The sequence below is a fragment of the Rhinolophus sinicus genome, chromosome 14 (genome assembly GCF_057876585.1).
Source record: "Rhinolophus sinicus isolate RSI-liver-muscle chromosome 14, RSI-T2T, whole genome shotgun sequence".
NCBI lineage: Eukaryota > Metazoa > Chordata > Mammalia > Chiroptera > Rhinolophidae > Rhinolophus > Rhinolophus sinicus.
Window position 1 is genome coordinate 127,564,648 of NC_142514.1, and position 23,931 is coordinate 127,588,578.

Below are 23,931 nucleotides of genomic sequence, written 5' to 3' on the forward strand. Positions count from 1 at the left end.
GTAATGGCAAGAATGAAAACAAATAATTTTATTTTCAGCATAGCATGTTTTAATGAAACTAGTATAAAAGTATATTAAAATTGAAATACAAAGTTACTTATTCCACAGTGTTGTAGTTTTTAAAACTCTCTATAGTTATATCCTGATAACCTCTAAAAGAAGTTGATTAAGAAGCGAAGGACTTCAGGGAATTTTAGTGTTTATATTTTCAGGAATTCCTTATGTCTTGCTGCTGTGGAATTTGTAAGGATGGAGTTACCAGTTTTAAGTTTCAAAAGGCCTAAAGGCAATAATAATTACAAAGGCAGAGATTTACAATGACCAAAGACAAGGATCTGTCAAAAACACCAGAAAATCAAAAAGGGAAACATGAAAGTATCCTTAGCTTGCTGTGAAGACTATACTGAAATATTTTAACAAGTATATGGACCCAAGCAGTGTTCTCAAAAGTATGGTGCTTGAAATAATCCATCAGGTTAGAGAAAGGAAATGATATATTTTTGTGTATGCATATATCTGCATGGTCACCAGAGTGGACTTGTGTTCTTTTTTTTTCTTGATACTCACACTAATGTAACACAATAGGTCGTTGTCTGGCATCAGGTTCACTTGGTTTAGCAGAAGAATACAGGACAGGAAACATTGAGTGTCAACAGGATGATGTCAAGTGCTCCTTCAGTGGGGGTCTGTCTTGTTCAGGAACCATCTTCCACTTCCTCTCCCTTACCCCCCAAGTGTAACTCAGTTTTAAGATGACAAGACCATATGGAAAGACATGGACTACTTTGCTGTGGGTGAGGCTCATACGCCACAGGAACCAGTATCTTGGTAACAGCCCTCAAAGGATGCCCTCAGTTGTAAGAACACACTGAACATAGGAAGCTGAGGGGAGGTGTGTGAGTCTTAAGTGATTTTATAGTTCACTCACTGTCCTCCTGGTCCAGAGGCATGCCACCAATAATAAACAATGTTGCCTGGTAACAGCTTGCTCTCCCATTTATCTTAACCCAAAATGTTCTCAGGGAAACAGTGTTTGGAGAACAGTGCAGACTTGCTATTAATCTTTTCTTCAGAATATTTTATAATGTACTGTGTCAGTATATTAGGTCACATTCATAAATTTTATTTTTATTTCAGGATGCATTTTCAAAATGTTTTTCTCCCTGATTTTGGAGACCAGTGGTTTAGAAAATAGTATTAGATGGGTCTCTATCTCACAGGTCTTGGGTTGATTTTTTCTGTACCATAGTTCTAAAACATATAGTGGTAGAGAATCAGAAACATGACCACACATTATAATCCCAACTTCCAGGTAGCCATTCTTGTCACACAGGCAAGGGCTATGGTCAATGGAAGCTCTGGATTCCATTCTTTTTCCATTGTAGGGATAACACGTTCTGTGGAGAATTATGACACCAAAAAAGCCCATGTTAGAGAAAATCTGCTTTATAGTCTGTTCTTTAAATGGTTTGTTGCCTGCCCCAGGCTATCATCATAAAATGGGCTATGACGGGTTATCAAATGATGGGTTATCAGATAGTACTAATGATAATACCAATAATTTAAAACAATTACCTAACGCTTACTATATGCCAAGTATAAATTAAAAACGATTTAGATGCTTTATGTCATTAAATGATCAGAATTTTATAAGGATAAATAATAATGTGAAACCTACTGTAGAGGTGGGAAAACTGAGGTTTAGAGAAAGTAAGTAACTTGCTAAAGTTTCCTTAACTGATGTATCTTGAATTCAATTCCAGTCATTGTGACTCACTCATGATTTTTACTTATAGGCTGTGTTTTGGAGAGCTCTATACGTCTGAGAATTTGGTCTTAAGATTTCTTTAAAAGGTTAATAACTTTTTAAAAATAATTGTTTTGTTTTTCAATTACAGGTGAAATACAATATTATATTATTTTTGGGTGTACAACACAGTGATTATACATTTATAAAACTTATGAAGTGATCACCCCGATAAATCTTATACCCATCTGACACCATATATAGTTCTTACAGTATTATTGATTATATTACCTATGCTATGCTTTACATCCCTGTGACTATTTTGCAACTACCAATTTGTACTTCTTAATTAAAAAGGTTAATATCTTCATTTATCTGGGATTGTGTTCTCTCTCCCTCTCTCATCTATCTATAACAGATGAGAGGAAAATGCAATCATTTGTTAGCATAATTAATTGTGCATTCTTTTGCCTTATGTTCTACTGTTAAAACTCTGAGAAAACTTTTCTTCGTAATTCAAAATGGAGCCATTTTTAAAAAAAAGGTTCAGGACGGTACAAGAGGGTAAAGGGGGTCAAATATATGGTGATGGAAAGAGAACTGACTCTGGGTGGTGAGCATACAATGTGATATATAGATCATGTATTATAGAAGTGCACACTAGAAACCTATGTAATATTACTAACCATTGTCACCCCAATAAATTTAATTTAAGAAAAAAGTTTCAGGAGTTCAAACAGATAAATTTAAAAAAGAATTACATAGAGAATTCTTCATTTTTTTGAAATTAAAGAAGACATATTTAAACTTTATTTTTGTTGAACAAGGGTCATAAACAGAAAATGACTTACAGAAAGAAATAACAAAAGGTATCTACAGGCTGAATTATATATAATCAATATATTATGCCAACTGAAGTAATGGTTCTTTACATATTACCAGCAAAAATTAAGAAAGCAATTATTCTAACACTGAAATAAGTGTCGTGCAACAGGTACACAATACTATACTATAAGCATTCTATAATACAATACTATAAGCATTCTAGAATGCATATTTATATGAAATTTAATCTTTTTATTGAAGTATAATTGGCAAATAAAATGGTATATATTTAAAGTATATAATCTAATGATATACATATATATTGTGAAATGATTAATACAATAAAGTGAATTAACACATTCATCAATTCCACAGGTTTTTAATTTTTTTTTTCTAGTGTGAAGGCTTAACATCTACACTCTTAGAAAATTTCAAGTATACAATACAGTATTATTAACTATAGTCACCATGCTCTACATTATTAGATCCTTAGAACTTATTCATCTTATAACTAAAAGTATATAACCCTATGAAGGCTCATTTTGAATAAAGCTACATAGATTATGCTTCTGGTGTGGGAATAATTAGTACTACTGGTAAATCTTACAGATTTCTCAAACTGGAACATTTCTCAAAACTTTTTTTTTTAATATTACTAAAGGATCTATCTATAAGTAAATCTATTGAAATTATTATCATTCGTGCCAATGTTGAGGAATTAGACATATCTTTACTTATGAAATGCCATGATAATTTCATTCTTTAGCTTTTGCTTACATGAATAAAGTACAGTTATTTAAGACAAATTGCTTGGATTTATATCGAGATTTTTGTTAAACAGTATGCTTTTGGTTTGAACAGAAAATCGCTGTTTGCCAGGAATTTACTCCTCTGTTTATCCCTGTGCTAAGTACTATACAAGGTATAGAAGAACAGTTTAATATACAATCTGTCGTCTCCTGGCATTGGTAATTAGTTTGGGATTTTAAAAACCAGTTGAAAGAGCTAGAAATAACATTAGATTGAATATTTTCCAATTGTAAATGTATTTTATTATTAAGAATTCTAGTAGTCTAGGGAATATGGGCTAGAAATTTTAGAAAACTTTACATTTCCAGGATGAAGCAATTAGAAATTGTTGGCTAATTTCTCTACCTAAAGCAGACTTTTGCAGTAAGAGGAGCAATTGCTTCATATGGCTTTTTAAGGTCAATGTTTTTTTCATAGAATCTCAAATTTTGAAGGAAGCTTGAAGGATATATCTTAATCAAGACTCTTTGACTCTCCCCTATAACATGCCTAAGTAAATATTTAATTCTAAAAAGCCCATTCTGTCATTGGGAAGCTGTCATTTTCACAAAATTCTTTATCTTTTGAACCAGAATTTATTTTAATTTCTGGGTAGATTTAAAAAAATCTATGAGTCTAGAGGCTATGAAAATTGAGTCACTCTCCTCTCTAAATTCTGTTCATCTGTTTCTTGCATGTTGATATTCCAAGTCTCATCATTATTACTAACTTTCTCCTTTGAATATATTAATAGCTAATAGTCATTGAATACTTATCATGTATTGTACTAATGTTTAATCTCATTAAATCCTCCCAACAACACTGGTAAAAGTCTGCTGCTGCTGCTAATGCTGCTCCTGTTACTCCTGTGAGGGAACAGGGGCCGTGAATAACTTGCAGAAAGTCATGGCGAGAAAAGTAGAAGAGCTTGGGTTTTACACCAGGTATCAGATTCCCAAGCCCACGTTCCTAACCACTAAATAAATTATGCTTGCTGCAGTTTGGCGTGGCTTCGTGGTATGGCATTTAAAGCTGGAAACCAAACTAAATGAAGTGCTCTTGGCGAATGCAATCTGACATTGGCAAAGTGGGAGTCTTTCCTTCTTTGCCCCAAATATTGCAATCAATATTACTTAGGACCCAATTAGCTTGTCCCGTGATTATTCATGCCCTTTGACCTAGTTTTCATTCATCTCACCTATGTTTTAGAGGGTTATTTTTTTTTTCTTTTTTCATTATTTATTATATAAGCAAATATATTGCTTGGCACCCTAAATAAAACACATTTTATATGCATCAAACTCAGGTGTTTCTTTTCAGTGTACACATAGATCTTTAAAATGCGTTAGTTTTCTTTTCCAAGAGATCTGTATAGCATGACAATTAATAAAATCACTTAATAGTTGTATGACAGATAATTTGTCCTTTATTTTTCTTATCTATTAGATGGGATTAATAAAATCTTCTACATCATAGGGTTGTCTCAGGTTTAAATAAATAGGCGGAATGTAGGTGGAATATGGACCCACTCAATGCTAACAGAAAAAAACCTGTTTTTTGGTACAATAACTTGTACCAGTGCTAATAGCTGTGTAAAGAAGAAAATCCACAGTTAACTGTTTGAAGAATCACCTTTTTTGATTCTTGAAAAACACATAGCACTTTTGAAGAGCCCATATTTTCTTATTAGCAAAGTAATTTGAAAATATAATGGAAACTACTTAGCAGATTAATAGAAATTTCTTTGAAAGAGCAGTAAGTTTATAACATTGTTAGGTTTCAAAAATTAAATTGATTTTAACATAAAGATTTGTCTTGAGATTTATAAAACAAACCTTCTCCTGAGGAAATTTTTTCTTCTAATTTTTAATATACTTTTCTGGGAGGCTGTTATTTGTGTGGTACACTATGATATTTCAATCCATAGGACATTTTGGGGGCTGGGGGGAAGCCCAAACTGTTTCTTCTTTCCAGAGAGAAATGTAACTAGATTTTCTTTCTTCATTTTCACTTGAAAAACTTATCAGGAGGAGTTATATACTGCTATTTTCACTTACTGATAAAAAGGATATTGGAGAGTGTGGGGACAGAGCCCCAGAGAAAAGCAATTATGAATGTCAGAGACCCTCAGCCAAGAGCCCAACCCTACGCCTTTCAAAGGCATGTGGAAGGGATGAATTGTAAATGAGATTTGGCTCCCTGACCTCTCATTCTTACCATAGTCAACACTCCTACTTGCTTTAGCTCTGGACAGTTGAGTGGGTAGTAATTGTTTTTTTTTTTTTTTTTTTTTTTTTTAATTTACATGAGAGAGGAATTATAAAGCAATAATTTTAAAAAGAGAGGAGAAAGGTCCTTCTCAAATGTGTGGATGGCAGTGAGAGCCAGTTAATAGTGCAAGTAATTTCTTGTGCCAGCTCTGCTGGACTTCTCAGACCTTAATTTATTATATAAATGATAACCTGAATTATTTTTTTAAATAGAACTCTCTGCCATTTGGGACTCCATTTGGCAAGAGTACATTTTAGAGCATGATTTATATTCTGCTTGAATCATTTTGTCTAGGGAATTTAAAAGGAATGGTTTTCTGTGTGCATGCTTCTGAAACCTTGTTCTTTAAACTGGAAGAACACAGTGGGGAGCCTTTGGCAACAATGACATTAATGATCTAGAGGCGCTGCTGGCTTCATAGGGTGTAGGCTCCAGAAGTTAACCAGGGTTAAACAAATATTTATGAGATTAGGCTTATTATAATGGCTTACCCTCCCTCTCCTTTGCCCCTAGGAGGAAGAAATTAAGACTATACTATGGGGTGCTGGAGGTATTATGCAATATAATTAAGAGTTAAAAGTTGCTGGTTCTCAAGTACCTTCTCTTTTAGAAGCCACTTGGACTGAGGGCTCATCCACATAGATGTGGCAGGAGGAGAGCATTGTGTGATCTTCCTACTGGGGAGAGGTACCTGCTCTTCTTAGAATGTCAAACTGGTACTCGGTAAAGCCAGGGAAAGGAAGACCCAGAAGTTGTGTGTTAATAAATTCTATTCTAGTACTGAAAGAGAAATAATTATTTCCCTATATTTTCTTTTCAGTTTCTTTTTCCTTGCCTCTCGATTTGAAGTCACTATATAATTGATTGTTCACATCAGACACTTCTGAGAATAAAATGGGATACTATTAATAATTAAACTGTGGCTGTGGGTAAAATAGCACATATGGTCATTCTATTTATTCCCAGGCATAGAGGAAAGTTCTAGGGAGGCTGATGTGTTACATTTAAGACAGGCCTTGAGACAGAATCACAAGAAAAGACCTTACCTCAAGTAAGGGTCTACATGGATATTTGGGAGCCCACAGCCTTACAATAATAAACACAGTATATTTGCCTAGCTTTATCCTACTTTAGAGATTATATTGGATGTCCTCTAACACGGTAGGAAGTTGAGGATTTGCATGCTCAAAATCATGGTTAAATCTTTGGTACACTATCCATCACTCTTACAGCTGATCTGCTCCAAATACTTTCTAGATGCTTAATTTCTGATGGGGCTGACATAATTATTGTGAATTAACTCGATGTCCATTATTTCTACCACAAAATCCTACTTCTCCTTCAATAGAATAGGAGTTCTCAACTTGGAATGATTAAAGAGATGTAGGCTATGCATGAATTTCTGAAAAAGAAACAACACACACACACACATTTGGGAACTTGTTGCAATGATGTTGCTAACCTTTTTTGGTATCAGAAGGATTATTCATTATGAATTTGTACCAACTGGACAAACAGTTCCCAAGTTTGCTATTTGGAAGTGCTGGAAAGGCTGCATGAAAAAGTTAGACAACCTGAACTTTTCTCCAACAATTCATGGCTCTTGTATCAGGATAATGCACCAGCTCACTCACACAGCACTGTCTGTCAGGGAGTTTTTAGCCAGTAAACAAATAACTGTATTGGAACACCCTCCCTACTCACCTGATCTGGCCCCCAATGACTTCTTTCTTTACCTGAAGATAAAGGAAATATAGAAAGGAAGACATTTTGATGACATTCAGAACATCAAGGGTAATATAAGTAGAGCTCTGATGGCCATTACAGAAAAAGAGTTCCAAAATTGCTTTGAAGGGTGGACTAGGCACTGGCGTTGGTGCATAGCTTCCCAAGGGAAGTACTTGGAAGGTGACTGTAGTGATATTCAGCGATGAGGTTTGTAGCACTTTTTCTAGGATGAGTTCGCTAACTTAATTGTCAGACCTCGTGTATACCCTCAATTCCCAAAGCTGTGTGCGGCCCAAATGAAGTTAAAAATAACCAAACTGAAGGAAGTGTCTTAAAGCCAGATTTTTACTAGCAAGTTATAATGTTACCTTTACACATATTATATCGTCTGCCTAAATTTTATCCAGAGTTAAAAATGGATTGTGGGAAAAATAAGAACTAGTGGGACAATTTTCTTCTCACATGAAGGCTGCTCTAAGGATAACTTAACTGACAAATATAGACATGGATTTGTGAATCACACTATCATTTTAGAGGATAATAATTGTATTATTCACAACAATTTCCAAGGTTTGGGTGATATTTAATATGTGATAGGTACTATTCTTAGCACTCTATGCACACATACGTATGCATATGTGTACATGCACCACGCAGTTTCTTTTTTTCAAATACAGCACTATGAGGTAAGTACTGTTATTGTCCTCATTTTATAAATGACAAAATGAGGCACAGAAGGTTAAATTAAATGTCAACCCAAAGCCACCCAGTTAGTATTTGATAAGGCTTGAGGATTGAACCCAAAGTCTGACCCCAGAATATTAGCATTTAATTCCCACCCTTTTCTTGAATTATTGAATTATTTATTCATGGTTTGGAAGGTACCCTTGCTTACAAATGAAATATAGTCATGTCACATGAAGATCTAGGATATCATTCCAGTTTATCTGTATACATTGGTGAGTGTGTATGTGTGTATGCTTGTATGTATTTAATAAGAAATACAAATTTTTTATAAGTTATATAGATTCTAAGAGTTTGAAGATTAAATTTAGTTCTCCCAGAAAACAGAGTGAGAAGAAAATGCCTCTTTTTGGTACTGCTTTATAAATGTTTCTTAAAATGTACAACCTCATTATGATAAACATAATAACTTTATAATAAATCTAAAAGTAAAATTCTATTTATGTGGCATTTTGACCTTCAAAATTCTCCACGTAATTTGAAAGTAACAATGAAAAACCTGGGGTCTAGACTAGAGCCAATAAAAATACAGTGGAAGAGACACTCTTATCAGTACTCTTATTGCCACGATGTGTCTTTATAGTTGGTTGTTCAGGGAACAGGTTGCCCACATATTTTAAAGTCTGTTACCAAGCCTCAGAGTGGTGTCTGCCATTGCTAACAGGATAGAACAAGGATAAGAATGGGAATTGCACAGACAAAAGAAAGAATCTACATACTGGAGGTGCCAAAAAAATATATACATATGACTTGTATTTATCTTTTGTTAATCGCTATATATTGAGTATTACAATTTTAATACAGTTTTTTTCCTTTTTTAAAATGTGTATACATTTTTTTTTTTTTTTGGCACCGTCTGTATATATATGCCTTGAAAATGTGCAGGGAAAGAGAAAGTCACATAAACACCATATATTCAGAAGTCTTTTTTACAGGCTATTATACGCTATATGAAACCTTAGGTAAAAGGGAGAAAGTCAGGTTATAGCTGAATTTGTAGTTGAATAGTGGAAAATTCCAGTGTTATCTTCTGCCTACTCCCATTAGGTATCTGTGAGTTCCAATATAAAATAGGGAAAAAAATACTGCTGAGTGATATATCTTAGGTAAACTAGTGTTTTTGAAGATAGGAATGTTTTTACCTGTCTTAATCAATGGAATCCCTCCCACAAGTCATCACTCAGTATTTGCTGGATTGAGTGAAATTGTATTAATTGAAGTGTAGCTAAGAATCTGTTGTCCTTCTAGGCTCTTCCAAATTTCTTCAATTATCAAAGCATTGCAGATAGTAATAAAAAATTATCAGTGTATTTTTTAAATGTAACTTGAAACCCGTTTTGGGACTGTCACTTATGTTTAGTGTTATCTAGGCAGTAAGTTATTATGGCAACTAGTATATCAACTCCAGTGCCAGAGAAAATAGCTAGTAAATCATGCCTATTTTGGTTGTATTATAGACTGGCACATTTTTGCTGGGGATTTTTGTGTACTTCTGTGGCTAAAAATTCTTTGGAACACAGAAGGAAAAAATTCATTTCCCTCTTTGGTTTTTGAATTTTTCACTTAAATATATAGGATGAATAAAATTCCTGAGGAATTAAGTCTTTCTTATATGAAATCCTAATCCCCTTCAATAATATTTACATATTTACCATATGTTAATAAACATAGTGTTCTATACAACTATGATCTTTAAAAAATGTGTGGGATTCCCACTTATAATTTCCCATTCATAGGATTAATTTTTATTTTTATGTAAAAATGATTTTTCTGTATAACAATTCTGGACTTAGGTTTTATGATTTATTTATTTTTGCTGATGTTTTATCCTGCAAGCTAGATGGGGACAGGAATTGATGTCATATGGCATTTTCTCCCATAAGCTCTGACAATTAAGTTCTCGAACTTGTTGCAACAATGTTTCTAGCCTTTTTTGATATCAGAGGGATTATTCATTATGAATTTGTACCAAGTGAACAAACAGTTAACCAAGTTTACTATTTGGAAGTGCTGAAAAGGCTGCATGAAAAAGTTAGACGACCTGAACTTTTTGCCAACAATTCATGGCTCTTGCATCACGACAATGCACCAGCTCACACGGCACTGTCTGTGAGGGAGTTTTTAGCCAGTAAACAAATTGGAACACCCTCCCTACTCACCTGATCTGGCCCCCAATGACTTCTTTCTTTACCTGAACATAAAGGAAATATCGAAAGGAAGACATTTTGATGCCATTCAGTACATTAAGGGTAGTCTGATGACAGCTCTGATGGCCATTCCAGAAAAAGAGTTCTAAAATTGCTCTGAAGGGTGGACTAGGTGCTGGCATCAGTTCTTAGCTCCCCAAATGGAGTACTTGGAAGGTTACTGTAGTGATATTCAGCATTGAGGTATGTAGCACTTTTTCTAGGATTAGTTCGCGAACTTAATTGTCTGACCTTACATATACCTCTGAAGTAGGGAGTAACAGGTACTATCTTTTTTTTTTTTTTTTTTTAGCTGAGGAAACAGTAAAGTGACCTATCTAACTTCACACACTTAGGGAAAGTTCGGGTTTTGATCCTATGTCCTTAGACTCCAAAGTTAATTTTGCTCAGTGTGTAGTGTCTGTGGCAGGCTACTTAATTTGTGGGGCTCACTGCAAAATGGAAATATGTGGCCCCATGATCAAAGATTATTAAACATTTCAAGATGGTGATAACAGATAATTGAACCAGTCACGAAGGGCCCCGTAAGACTGCACAGGTTATACCCATGATACTGGCCCCATCTGTGTTGCCTAATTTCGTACCTTCGGCAGTGCCCCCAGCAAGAGCTAGACATAATATGTGCTCCAATCAAGCTGCAGGATGCAGATACATCCAGGTATCATTGGCAAGAACCCAGGAAAGAGTGCAGCGGTAAGACCCTGGCTACACTAGACAAAATGGGGATGACAGTAAAAGTTTTGGTTTGAAGTGTATGCAGATGCTTGGGATTTCCTTCAGGCACATTGGGTCCCTAGCTTAGGAAAGCACTCTACTTCTAGATGCTGCTAATAGGAAGGCTTGACTCTCTTGATAATTTGTCTGCTTAGGTTAGAATTGGTTCAGGTCAGGCAGGACTGAAATCTTAGGTTGAACTTGACAGTACTCAAGGGTGAAGGGGGATAATGTAAGTTGCAGACTGATTTAATGCTGTTTTCTACAAGATGAATGTACGTACATGGTTTATTTTACTAAATACCATGGCAAAATCTAGACATCTTATTTGAAGTTAGTATATGAGTTCAAACTCACTTTCGTGTTTGTTAAAACCAGATGACTCATCAATCATGTGTTTCAACAACCACCACCACAAAAAATTGTTTATATACTTTCAATCATTTACTAATTCATTCAGTGAATGTTTATTAAACCATTTCTCTAGATCATAGGCACAGTTCTAGGTGCCAGAAAAATAGCAGAGGCACAGGACAAATTCTTGACCTTAATTTGTGTACATTCTAGAATTTTCACAGTTAGATGCTGTGGTGATTTCTCCTCCTGGCACTGGAACCCTGGGCTGGGTAGCCTCGTGTGGGACTGGTACCACTCCCTCTTCAGGGGGGCTGTGAGATGCTGAGTTGTCCCTCCCAGTGCTCAGCCGCGACCTGTGGATTTAAGGTCAGCCAGCTTCCCGTTCCCGTCCTACTACCAGTCTCGACGTGGCCTCTTCTTTAAATCCTTAGTTACAGGGATCCTCTTCAGACAGTCTTCGATGGTTTTTTAGATTGATTGTTCTATAATTTAGTTGTAGCTTTAATGTGGTGCTGGGAGGTATCTGGCACAGCTTTTACCTATTCCACCATCTTTTCCTATCCTCCTAAAAAATTTAAAGATGTGGTTAATGTAGGGATGGTTTTGTCATTTTTCTTTCAGTAGGGGTGATATTTTGTAATATTTCACTTTTGCCATAACATATTTTTATGGTTTATATGTTGTAACTTAGTAGGATGTATTTTATGTTCTCTCTCTCTCTCTCTCTCTCTCTCTCTCTCTCTCTCTCTCTCTCTCTCACTATATATATATCATGACTTTGTCACGGCCAGGCATTAAAAAAAGAAAAAGATAGTATAAATATAATGTCTCTTGAAGAAAAAAGGAAAAAAAAAAGAAAAATCTATTTTGGAAACACTGTTGAGTGTTGAAAATACATCTTGAAATCCTTATGAGTCCAAAAACAATAGCATTCACAAACTTATATTTTGATATACCATACAATCATTGATTTCTAATGATAAAAGAACACTACACATTCCAAGTATACTTCAAAAATCTTTCCTTTGGAACATAGTGCACTATAACTAAAAAAAATAGTAATAAACGTTCCTATTTCCATTTACTCTATGTATCTCCTTTCCCTACCCTGACTATATAACTGCCTTAACTTGGCAAGACTCTGTTTATCATTAACTAAATTCTTTTCCCTTCCTGTTTTTTGCTTTCAAACTATTATTTAATTATGAAAGCTACAACAAGACATACAAGAATGTTCCCTTCATTTTAACGTTTAGCTATACTTGTTATATTCAAACAAAATATGTGGTTATTATTTGCTTTTAAAAGGAATTCACTAGAAGTGCACTGAAGGTTTACTATGTGCAAGGAACTTGCTGGATGGCTGATGAAGTTAAGCAGTGAGAATGGACATATAGAGATTATATAAATGAATAAAACATGATTCCTTCTACTAATTTGGGACCAAACCATGTGTCTTTCTTCATCCTTGTCCCTCATATTGGAATGCCATTCTCCTATTCTCTAACCATTGAAATCTCCACATTCTTTAATTGCTTTCTCAATGAAGGCTTTCTCAGAATGTCATAAAGTTCATCATCTCTATGTATTTAAATTGCTCAATGCTTACATGTAGCTCATGGTTACTATTTTGGACAGCACAGATTTAAACTGTTTCCACCACAATGGAAAGTTCTGTTGGATAGCAGTACATTAAATTATAAGCTTCTTGAAGGCAGGGGCCATATCATTTAAATTAATAAGGTTCAAAACAATAAAATAATAGATGTAAAATAGGTATATCTCGGTGGTGATGTGGGGCAAGAAAGAGGATCAGGATTGTTTGGCATGTAGACACAGAGCTGCATTTGGGAAGATTGCATTAAACTCTAAAGAAACATGTATATTATGTCTGCTAAAATAAATGTAAATACTAGGAATTCAAAACAATAATAATAAGCACACGTAATTTGTAACTCAATTTCAACAAATATGTTCACAGTGAAGCAAATGGATTAGAGATGACATTTGATTTTTACCTACCCATCCAAATATTGATAATATCTAGTCTATATTCCTATTCAAAATTCTTCAGAACTGCATTATTTTAATGGGATTGAAACATATTTCTACAGAAATATATTTTTTGTTTGTTTGTGGAAAACGAGTAAACTCGTCATATCGCCTCTAGTTGGAACTGGCAAAAATTTTGCAAAGTAAATAAATAAAGACCTCTTTTTAAACTTAAACACTGAAAGTTTCATAGAAAAATATCAAATAGATCGAAAGATATGAATATTTTACGGAAAGTCTAATTTTGGCGAGAAAATGTCAAAAAAGCCCCGCGTTAGGACGCGATTTGGCGGGAAAATGCCTGCTTACAAAGTGTTAAGAATGCGTGCTCTAGGAATTCTAAGAAATTCTGCATTAGTACCAAAGAAATGAGTACTTCTATTTTTTCAGTAGTGGAATGAAAAGGAAGGTCATTACATTTAATTGAACTTGAAAAATAACACAAAATTGTTGGCTTGGTAGACATGTTCTACCTCCTATTCCAGCTCTATAAAATGAAGATCAGACATTTTTGTTCAGTTCATACATTGGTCTTCAATTTCAGAATATTGTCCATAAATAGGATGGGAATTCTGCAGGAGCAGGTCTGATGCAGGAACATGGCCTGGGACTCTGACTTGGCCATTGATTGACAGTTTGGTCTTGGGCAGATTACTTCAAGTTCCGAAAGTTCTCACTCATTCTAAGATGCGGCCACTGATGTTTACCACACAACTTTGTTATGATGCTTGCAGGAACAGACAATGAAGCATCGCAGCACCTGTCTGTCAGGCCCAGGACCTGTTCTTTCCATGCTGACTTCACAATCTGCCAGTGTCCTCCCATCTGTAGCGTTACTACCTAATTTAGCCTAATAACCTGAGATTCCAAACTTTATTTTTTCATGAATGACATTTTTTGTTTGTTGTCATTGTCTGTCCATAGATCTTTTCTCTCCTATATGTTTCTTTGATGGCAACAATCACAAAATGAGATAAAGAAATAAATGATTTAATGGGGTTTTAAGACACAGGTAGCCTATGCCATTTACCTTAAGAGTGTCTTAAAATAGCATAAAGCTCTCAGAATTGAAAGGGATTTTTAGAATGTTATATGCCACTTTATATACCAAGAATGGCAACAGGTTTATTTGATTGAGTTAGCCTACAGATCTGGACTGCATAGTGCCAACATTTATCATTTTGAGGACCATTATTAGCACATGGGGTGGTGTCCACCTAAACACTGTTATAAGTTAGGAGAAGGAATAAATAATATTCCTTTCCCTGATGTTAAGTAGCCTCTCTCTCTCTCTCTCTCTCTCTCACACACACACACACACACACACACACACTTTCTGACTTTATTTCTAGGTTTTTATCATTTTTTTGATTTTTACTTCTTTAACCAACAGATTTGCTTTGCATGATATAGGTTTTTGGACTGAGGGAGATGAGGTTTCTGAATCTCAGAATGTTTTGACTACTGCTTAGTTAATCTCTTATCCAAACAAATATTTAGGTTTTGTTCATCTGTATAATGGGAATGAAAACATTTACCTTTTATGATTATTCTGTTTTGATGTTTAAGTGAGAAATAGATGTTTAAAAGATTTCTGACATACTTTCTTAATAAACATTAATATTTCCCTTCTTTACCTTTTAATAGGTATGTTGTTAGGATCTAATGAACTAACATGCTGTATAGTGAGAGGTGAAGAGTATGAAATTTGAATCAGACCTGGGTTCAATCTTAGATTTGCTGCTTATCAGCTGTGTGACCCTGGGTATTATTTAATCTATTAAAATAGTATCTTCATTTGTAAAGTAGGAATAATAATTCTTACTCCATGCAGTTGTTGTGAGGTTAATGTGAAATGTGTAGAAACTGCTTTGTATTAGACCTGGTATTTACCAGACATTACTAAGCTATTACTAAAATGCTCTATTCCAATTATTATCTGTGGTCTAACTTCTATTCAGCTTCTCCCGAGATAGTTTCTAAACTAGATTGTAAGTTTCTGGAGGGTTAGGGGCCGGATGTGACTCCTTTCTGAACTCTGTAGAACCACCTAGAATAGTGCCAAGTGCATTATGCCAGTGTTGGTTCAATGTCTGGCCAGTAGAATAAATGCATGAGAATTTTGGCTTACCCAGCTGTCAGCCACCACCCTCGGATGGCCAATAGAAGCCACAAGTTTGGGTAAACCATTACTTGTAATGGAGGCTGAATCAAATTAATAGGTTTTTCAAGTGTAATGCCACAACAATTACATTATATGACTAGAACCCAATGAAGGATTATGCACTTGGCTCACATTTGTATAATATCCATGAATTTATTCTGTACCTAGGCCATAGCTACTGTATTACTTTTAAAAATGTGTGTGTGGCCCATCATGTGTGTCATGTAATATGTGCCACTACTTAGATGCGCCTGACTTGTACTATACGCTCTCCAATGACTCCATGATGACTAGTTAGAAAGAAGAAAGTAAAATAAAAAGAAGAGAGAAAGGGAATTGAACATAAGCAAATGGGGGAAAAAGGAGAATAATCAGGTTGAATAAATGCATTCCACCATGACTGTCTTGGTCATTGCTTTTCTAACTTTCATATATGGAATCTATTCTGTATCATTATTTTTTTAATTAAAATTTATTGGGGTGACAATGGTTAGTAAAATTACAGAGGCTTCAAGTGTACAATTCTGTCAGACATCATCTGTATATCACATTGTGTGTTGTCTACGGCCATACCACCCTGAATGCACCCAATCTTGTCTGTATCATTATTCATGCTATGGTTTGTGCTGTTTTAAAATATTATCTTCCTAAAATCATTATAGCTGTGATATACTTAAACATATACTTTATTAGTGCATTAAAATTAATTATTTGGGAGCATGAAGGGTAATTTAAAAATATACTCTTAGCTAACCAGGAAAAATAATTTCAGAAATAAATTTTAATATCTTTAAAATAAAAATAAAACACTGAAAAATTGTCAGTGCTTTTCAAAATTTTTACTTTTTCCTTCTTATGCAAAAATAAAATGATGTTCTATACAATTTATCATTTGACCAACTATCCCTATGAGGTAGTTCTTACTTTACTCCTCATTGATAAGGAGAAAGATAAGAAATAGAGAGTTGAATGATTTGTCTTAGAATGTCGCAAAATATGAAAGAATTAGAATGGGACTTTAGGGTTTTAGACTCTCCTTCCTGGTTTATTATTTTGAGACTTTTATGTGATCTGATTTATGAAGAAATTGAAAAGTAAACAGGTTTAGGGTCTGATTGCTATGTATTAATTGTTTTCAGACCATAAGAGATGCAAGATTCCAGTTCCTGTTATTATATTTAACATTTTTCTGTAAATCAGAGAGGCTTATTTTATCTAGTCTTAGTCAAATCAAATGTGATTCCTGTACTTTTTCATTTGTGTTTGAAGATATAGCAAAAATACACATTATTATAGTGTTTATTGAAGTGAAAATTTGTATATGATTGTATGAATGCCTAACAGATTTGAAATAAAGGCAGTCAAATTCAAGAATACTTGAATAGATAGCATGTGTTTTTCCCTACCATGCATTTGTGGCTTTTTTTTTTTTTTTTTTTTTTTTTTTGAGGTGAGGGGAACTAAAATTTTTGGTAGTCCAATAGTAAAGAATTTATTTAAATTTTTATAATTTCTCAGTTGCTTTTACATAAGATACATAAAGAACATTTTTTCTTGGATAATACTATGTAAAATTAACAAAAATAAGAGGCTATTTTCTTATGCTGTGTCCCCAATTTTAATCTTTTTTTCTCTCTTTGTTTTTATTTTTTTCTTAATTTAATTTTAGAGGGTTGCTGAAGTATCAAACTAATTTAGATACCCACCCTCCTGGCTGCGTTTATCTTAATGGATCCCGCTACCGGCATATTCACTTATCAGAGTATCTCTCAGAACAGTTTCATGAATCTTTTCCTGGAGGATTTTCAAAACCAGATGAGCTTACCCGGAACACATTTGTGAAGATTTGTATGGAAGAGCCCAGATTCCAAGCTAATTTTCCACAGGTCAGATTAATTTTGTGTTTGGTTTCTGCAAAGTCCATGTTGTCATACGATTGATCAATGTTGCATTTAAACATGTTTTTGAAGGTATATAAAGTAATTATTCTTACAAAATTAAACATTTCAGGATGTCTCAATGGCAAGTTAATACTTATTGTTCCGTTATAGGCAGCTGACAGTTCAAGGAGAAAGACCAATGATATTACAAAATATAGAAAATTCCTGTTTAACTGACTTTATAATCTATGGTCATACTATGTATACTGTGACACTGGTGCTTGCCACAAGAAAGATAACAAAGATATTTTCCCTATCCATTGAGAAAAATAGGTTGACTAATAAAACAAATGAAAGAACTAATGCTATTAATATTCATTATAATAGTATAATATATTATGTACAATATTATATATGATAAATAAAAAATTGTAAAATCAATTTATTGGCTGCTTAATATGATCTGCTCGTCACTGTGCTAAAATGCACTGTATGCATAATTTCTTTTCATGTTTTCACAGTAATTCCTTGAAGTAATTTCTATCATCCTCAATTTTCTGATGAGGAAATTGTGGCTTAAATATATAAAATATTTTGACTACACTCTACAAACGAATACATGACGTAAGAAGAGTGTAAAACCAGGTCTTTGGCTAACATGCTTGCTCCTGGAAAACTTCTTCCCCAAATATCCAGCGAGTATTTTGATGAGGGCCCTGACCTTCCCTCTTGGCTATGGAAGCTGCCCATGTGGGAGTTACACCCTGTACTCACCCCTGGAAGTAGGGGAATAATAACATCAAATGTCTATTTTAAGAAGAGAAAGAGAGTAAATAAAAAAGAGGGTCAAACACAAGGTGAAGGAAGGAGACTAGACTTCGGGTGGTGAGCACACAATAGAGTAAATAGCTGTGGTCTTATAAAGTTGTGCATCCAAAATTCCTATAACGTTATTAACCAATGTTACCCCAATACACTTAATTTAAAAAAAAGAAGAGAGAGGAGTGAAAAGGTAGAGTGATTTATAGATGACTTTGGAATGAGTGTATTAGCCTTGTGTTTATTATTAATAATAATCCTGTCATTTTCTATTAAACTTCATGATTTTCCAAACTTTTATGGGCTTCACACAATGCTTTATGTAAGGCAGGGCAAGTATTGCCACTCCGGTTTACTAATGTGGGATCTGATGCTCAAAGGGTAAGTGACTGTACCAAACTTGTAAGCCTGCTGCATTGCAGAGCTTGTCCTGGGATGTCGACTCTTCACACAGTGTCAAACTAAATGTCAGGAAGAGGCATGATCTGTCTGCGTGGAAGGAGGAAGTTCTCAAATAACTGTGTAAATAAGGTTTAAAAAAGTGACCATTAAGACAAGTTTGGGTTGGTGGCTTCCATGTACTGAGGGAGATACAGTGTGCAGTTGTAGGAGAAGGGTTGGCTACACAGGCTTCTGCAATTCCCAGTTATCCTGGGACCAGGGCTATCCCCTCTACCACACATGCAAAACTGTTACGCTTTCCAAATTCTAAATATTATCTTCTTGTTCATATTCTATTGATTATGTAAAAGTAAGTTGTAAACAACATGCCTACTATATCCCATATTTAAAAACATGTGCACATATTTTACATTGTGTGTACATTTTCTACATGTACATTATGTATTAAATTAAATATCTAAGGTTGTTTTTTTTTTTAAACAAACGTGGGACTGGTACATTTTTTTATAAAAATCATCTTCAGATTTTTTGGAGCTTTCAACTTTCCTTTGTTGTTTTTAGAGAAAGGTATTGTTCATATGCATTCTATATTTGTTGTGTGCACAGAAGGATATATGAAACAATGTATGATTAACTGTTAATGGTAGTTATACCCCAGGCGATGGTTTGATACTAGGGTCTTAACATCACTTTCCCTTTTATTTTATATTTTAACTCATCTTTGAATAAGTTATAGTGAGTATGATTTTTTTTCCACTTTTTACATTTTATTTAAAATAGCAGCTTAAAATATTATTACCGTAATGTGTGAAATAAGCAGTTGGGCAGGATATAAAGATTCCTACAATACAATGAAAGTATTTCTTACACTGTATTTCAAAAATTCTCCATTAGACTTGGCTTTGGATTTCTGGACCTTTGTGCCTGTATTGTGCCGAAAGACTTTATAGGTGCATCCGGAGCAATAAGCCAGTCACCATCACGTCGGTCATAAGTCATCCCTCAGATGTTATGGAAATCCGAATGGTCAAAGAAAACTTTAAAGCAAGACCTGGCCAGGTGAGTCAGTGTTCAGCCACTTTTAAAATACCTTTTATCCTTATATAATTTTTTTAAAATTAGCAGATGTACCATCATTGGAATATTTGAACTTCTTTCTTGGTCATTTAAAAATTATGTTTGTTGCTTTTTAGTATATTATTCTCCATTGTCCCAGTGTGTCAGCATTAGAAAACCATCCATTTACCCTCACAATGGTAAGAAACATTTTTTTTTTTTTTTTTTTTTTTTATTTTCTAGAATGAAATGCATCTTTTCTTTTGTGTGTATGTACTCTACATCTTTCTATAAATCGTCTAGGCTATCATTCAAAATATACTTAAGTTTAAGCAAGCTATCATTTTACAAAGAAATATAATTATCCTTTAAGAAACTTTGTAACTGTTTATTATTATTTTCTACCACTTTAAAATTTAGGAAGTGATATATCTAAAATTTATTAAACCTCACTGATTCAAATTGCAGAATATTTCCTGGATATTTTCACTTTTCCTTTTGTAAAGTACATACCAAAATATGTGTATGATTTTCTTTAGAGAGATTGAGTTTAAGGAAAACAAGGGTACTCTGAGTTGACGTGGAAGCATAAGAAAATCCAGGCAAGTTTAGAAAAGTCCAATGTAATTGGTACCCACGTTGTGTATGGAAAAGGAAAAGGAAAAGGAAAATAAAGTCAAAAAAATAAAGTGGAATAAATATTGGGTGCGGAGGGAATCTAGCTAAATAATGACATCACCACATATTTTTAGCATGCTGTTTAACATTACTTTATGCATTATAAAAATGGCACAAACCCATTATAAAATGTAAACCATTTACAAGTAAACAAGATAAAATATGAAGGAACTTTTTCTCATTTTCCCCATTTCTCTTTTTTTTTTTTTCTCCAGAGTTTGACATATATTCTTTCAGACATTTTCATATATACTTAGGCAGATGTAGGTATTTGGCATTTGTTTGCTGGATCGTTTGTTGTATAATTTTCTCTTTTTTACTCAGCAATATGTCATGATCAACTTTCCACATTATTATATTTATGCATACCTTATTTTTTTAATGACTGCATAATATTTCACAGTAGGAAAGTACTGTAATTTATTTAATATCCCCCATTGATGAGGAGGATTAAGATTTTTATTCAATTTGTAATGAAAGTAACTGAGAACAGGGACCACATGTTTAAATATATGCTTAAGATATGCAAAATAATTGAACAGATGGAGGGGGTCAGAAAAAGAATTGGTGTCAAAGTGCTGACATATGAGTTTGGGTTGTACTGAGATTGGAACCACTTTCAAACTTGATGTATTAGACAAGTTGAAAACTTGGAAACCTTGGCCAACTTATATTTCTCCAGTGTAATATTGTGATAAAAACAATACCATTCATAGATATGCTGTGAATTTAAATGAACTACTACATTAAAGCATGTAGAACAAAGCCTGGAACATGGAAAGTGCCAGGTACATGTAAACACATATTAGCGATTACGCTTTTTATTTTCAATGTGAGTTTTCCCCTTGAGAACATGTACTTGTGAAGACAGCTAGGCCAGAAAAATCTATGTTTAATGGATAAAAGAAACAGAAAGTAAGTGTCAGATGATTAGAGGAAAACCAGAAATTATTTATTCAATAGCAGTTCTTGAAAGGAAAAAAAAAATGTTTTTGCTTCATTGCTCCAAATTTTGCACTCTGTCTGTATATAGCAAATTTATTTATTAATAAATTAAAATTAATAATTAAGGAAAGGTAGTTTGTCATCTAGTGGAATAATTAATAGCATTCTATTTTATCAAGAAAGATTGAAGTTCAGGAGTGCATTGGATGGAGACAAAGAAGTTGGATGCAGACATTCATCAATTTTTCTTTTCATCAGACCATCTGTGCACCACATACTGTGTATAGGCTTAGGGAATGGTTTGTAGCCTTCCCAGATTTTAGGGGATTACTAGCTGGTTCACTCATACTATCCCCAAAGGGAGTTTCTATTTTCATAAGAGGGAAAAGAGACTGCTGCCAGGAAATGAATTTGAGTTAGAGCAAGCATTTCTAAGCTAAATTTCACATTATGTTATATTAATTTACTTGTTGTTGACCTTAAACAAATAGACAGCCAGGTATCTCTCCAAAAAATGGGTTTATTCAGTAACAACAAATAACTGCAATTCAGGACATGTGGTCTAATGGTGAACCACATACAAGTCTAGAGAACAAAGGAAAGGGGGGATTCATAAAGGAAAGGGGGAGTTCAGAAGGGCAGTTGTAAAGTAAGAGTCTCTTGGAGGAGACTGGGAGTTCAAAGTGTAGTGGCTTTTCACTGGATGACTTGTAACCATCTTCCATTGGCTGAGTGGTTGCCAGGTGAGGAAAAGATACTCCTTCTTCCTGCTGGAGTAGTAGAGTAGAAAAACACTTTCCCGTTGGAAACTGAAAGTCCATCTCTTCCTGTTTGGGGAGGTGACAATGAACGATAAGTGAAAGCTCCCCCTACAGGCCTCAAAATTGCAATTTAAATGAGGTTTCTGCTTATTAATCTTCGCACTATCTTTTCCTGCCATTTCCTTCGTTTGTCCAATTATTTCTGTTTGGCATTTACATGTAAAATGCATGCTTCTCAAACATTTTCACTGGATAGTTCCCTTAAAGTTTCTTTTGAAATAAAACAAAGCGAAACAAAAAAAAATTCCAGTATGCTCAGTCCCACTAAAAAGTGTGTAAACACCTCATCTTTGTCAAGGATAATAGTCCCTACTAATTAAATCCCTAGGAGATTTCCTTATAAACTTTGGAAATACTATATTATTTGATCCTTAGTGTATTCCTATGAGACATGTATTATTAACTGTATATGATGCAGAAAATGTGACTCAATGAGATTAAATGATGCTCCCACAGCCACACAGCTAGTTGGTGACACAGGCAAGATACAGACACAGATCTGTCTGGCTGAAAGGTGTTGTTAGCTGTCTCTCTCCTGCCTCACCACTCATCGATGTTTAGGGCATTTGTATGTCTAAAACTTCTATTGCTTTTGTACACACATTTTGTTGGTCAAATAACAACAAAAGACCACTTAGGAGAGAGCTTTAATGAAACTATAAAAAAGTTATTTTCAAGAGAAATATGCAATTAAAAGTTTTGGATTGTCCGTACTACTAAGCTCTTCAAGCATTGTGAAAAGTTAAAAGTCAAATAAATTCCCCTGCTAGAAAAAGTCTAATACTTATTTTCATATATTGTACCAGTATAAAGAAAAATCAAATCTCTAAAATATTCAGTGATCACCAATTCAGTAGTTTGAATTTCATCTCATTAAAAAAATTAGATTAAGCTTTTAATACTGCAAATACAAAAAAATAATAAGTACAAAAGATAAGGAACAGAAGCACTGTAGTATTTTTCACAAATTCTGTCAAGGTAAAGCTAAGTTTTGAATACTGATTTAATTAGAAACCCAAAGATTGGAGATTTAATTACTTAAGATGCGTCAGCATTTCTTACACTTGACATTGGGTTTCCTACACAAGAATGCGGCAATAATTTGGTGAGCTTTCCCAAGAAGTTGTGATTGTTTTCTGCTATTGTACCTGCATTCTCTCAGGGCAGAACCAGCAGGCACATGTTTGCTGACAAGACTGGTGGAAAGCAGAGGGAATTGTGTAGTATTAGACTATGGATTTGGGAATCCTAGACAGTCTTGATTGGAGGCCTTGTTCCCCTACTTATTAGTACTACGACAATGGACAAGATAATTACCATACTTACCTTTGGTTTGCTTTTTAAATAAAATGTGCATAATAATAGTAGCTTCTCTATTGAGTTACTCTGAATATGAATTTAAAAGATATAACCAACTGTGCAGCATGATGCTTGATCTATATAGTAAGTTCTCAGTAGGTGGGAAGTTGTTATCCAATGTCTTGTCCATATTTCACCTTTCAACATTTGTTGACAGCTCTCCATTGTTTGTGATTTACTCCCCGTGTCACCTTTGTTATTGTGGTTTGCATTTTTATTTGTTATGGTTGTTTCAGATAATGAGTGTAGAACCAAGACAGGATTAAATTGAAATTATTTTATTTTATTTATTTATTTATTTTTGACTCATTCTGCAGCATTTGGTAACTGACTAAGCTCTGGACACAGACTGGTTTAGAAACATTTGGGGGGA

The 23,931-nt window shown here is 34.2% G+C and overlaps 1 protein-coding gene across 5 annotated transcripts in view; it reads left to right on the plus strand.

The window, feature by feature from the left end:
- The window catches only part of NOX4 (NADPH oxidase 4), a 160,784-nt gene that overhangs the window by 50,131 nt on the left and 86,722 nt on the right, over positions 1–23,931 (plus strand). For all 5 annotated transcript variants that reach the window (XM_088791524.1, XM_088791522.1, XM_088791525.1 and 2 more), the window contains exons 9-11: positions 17,268–17,484; positions 19,594–19,758; positions 19,893–19,955. In XM_088791524.1, coding sequence (XP_088647650.1) covers positions 17,268–17,484; positions 19,594–19,758; positions 19,893–19,955 — 445 coding nt within the window. The remainder of the gene's footprint in view (positions 1–17,267; positions 17,485–19,593; positions 19,759–19,892; positions 19,956–23,931) is intronic.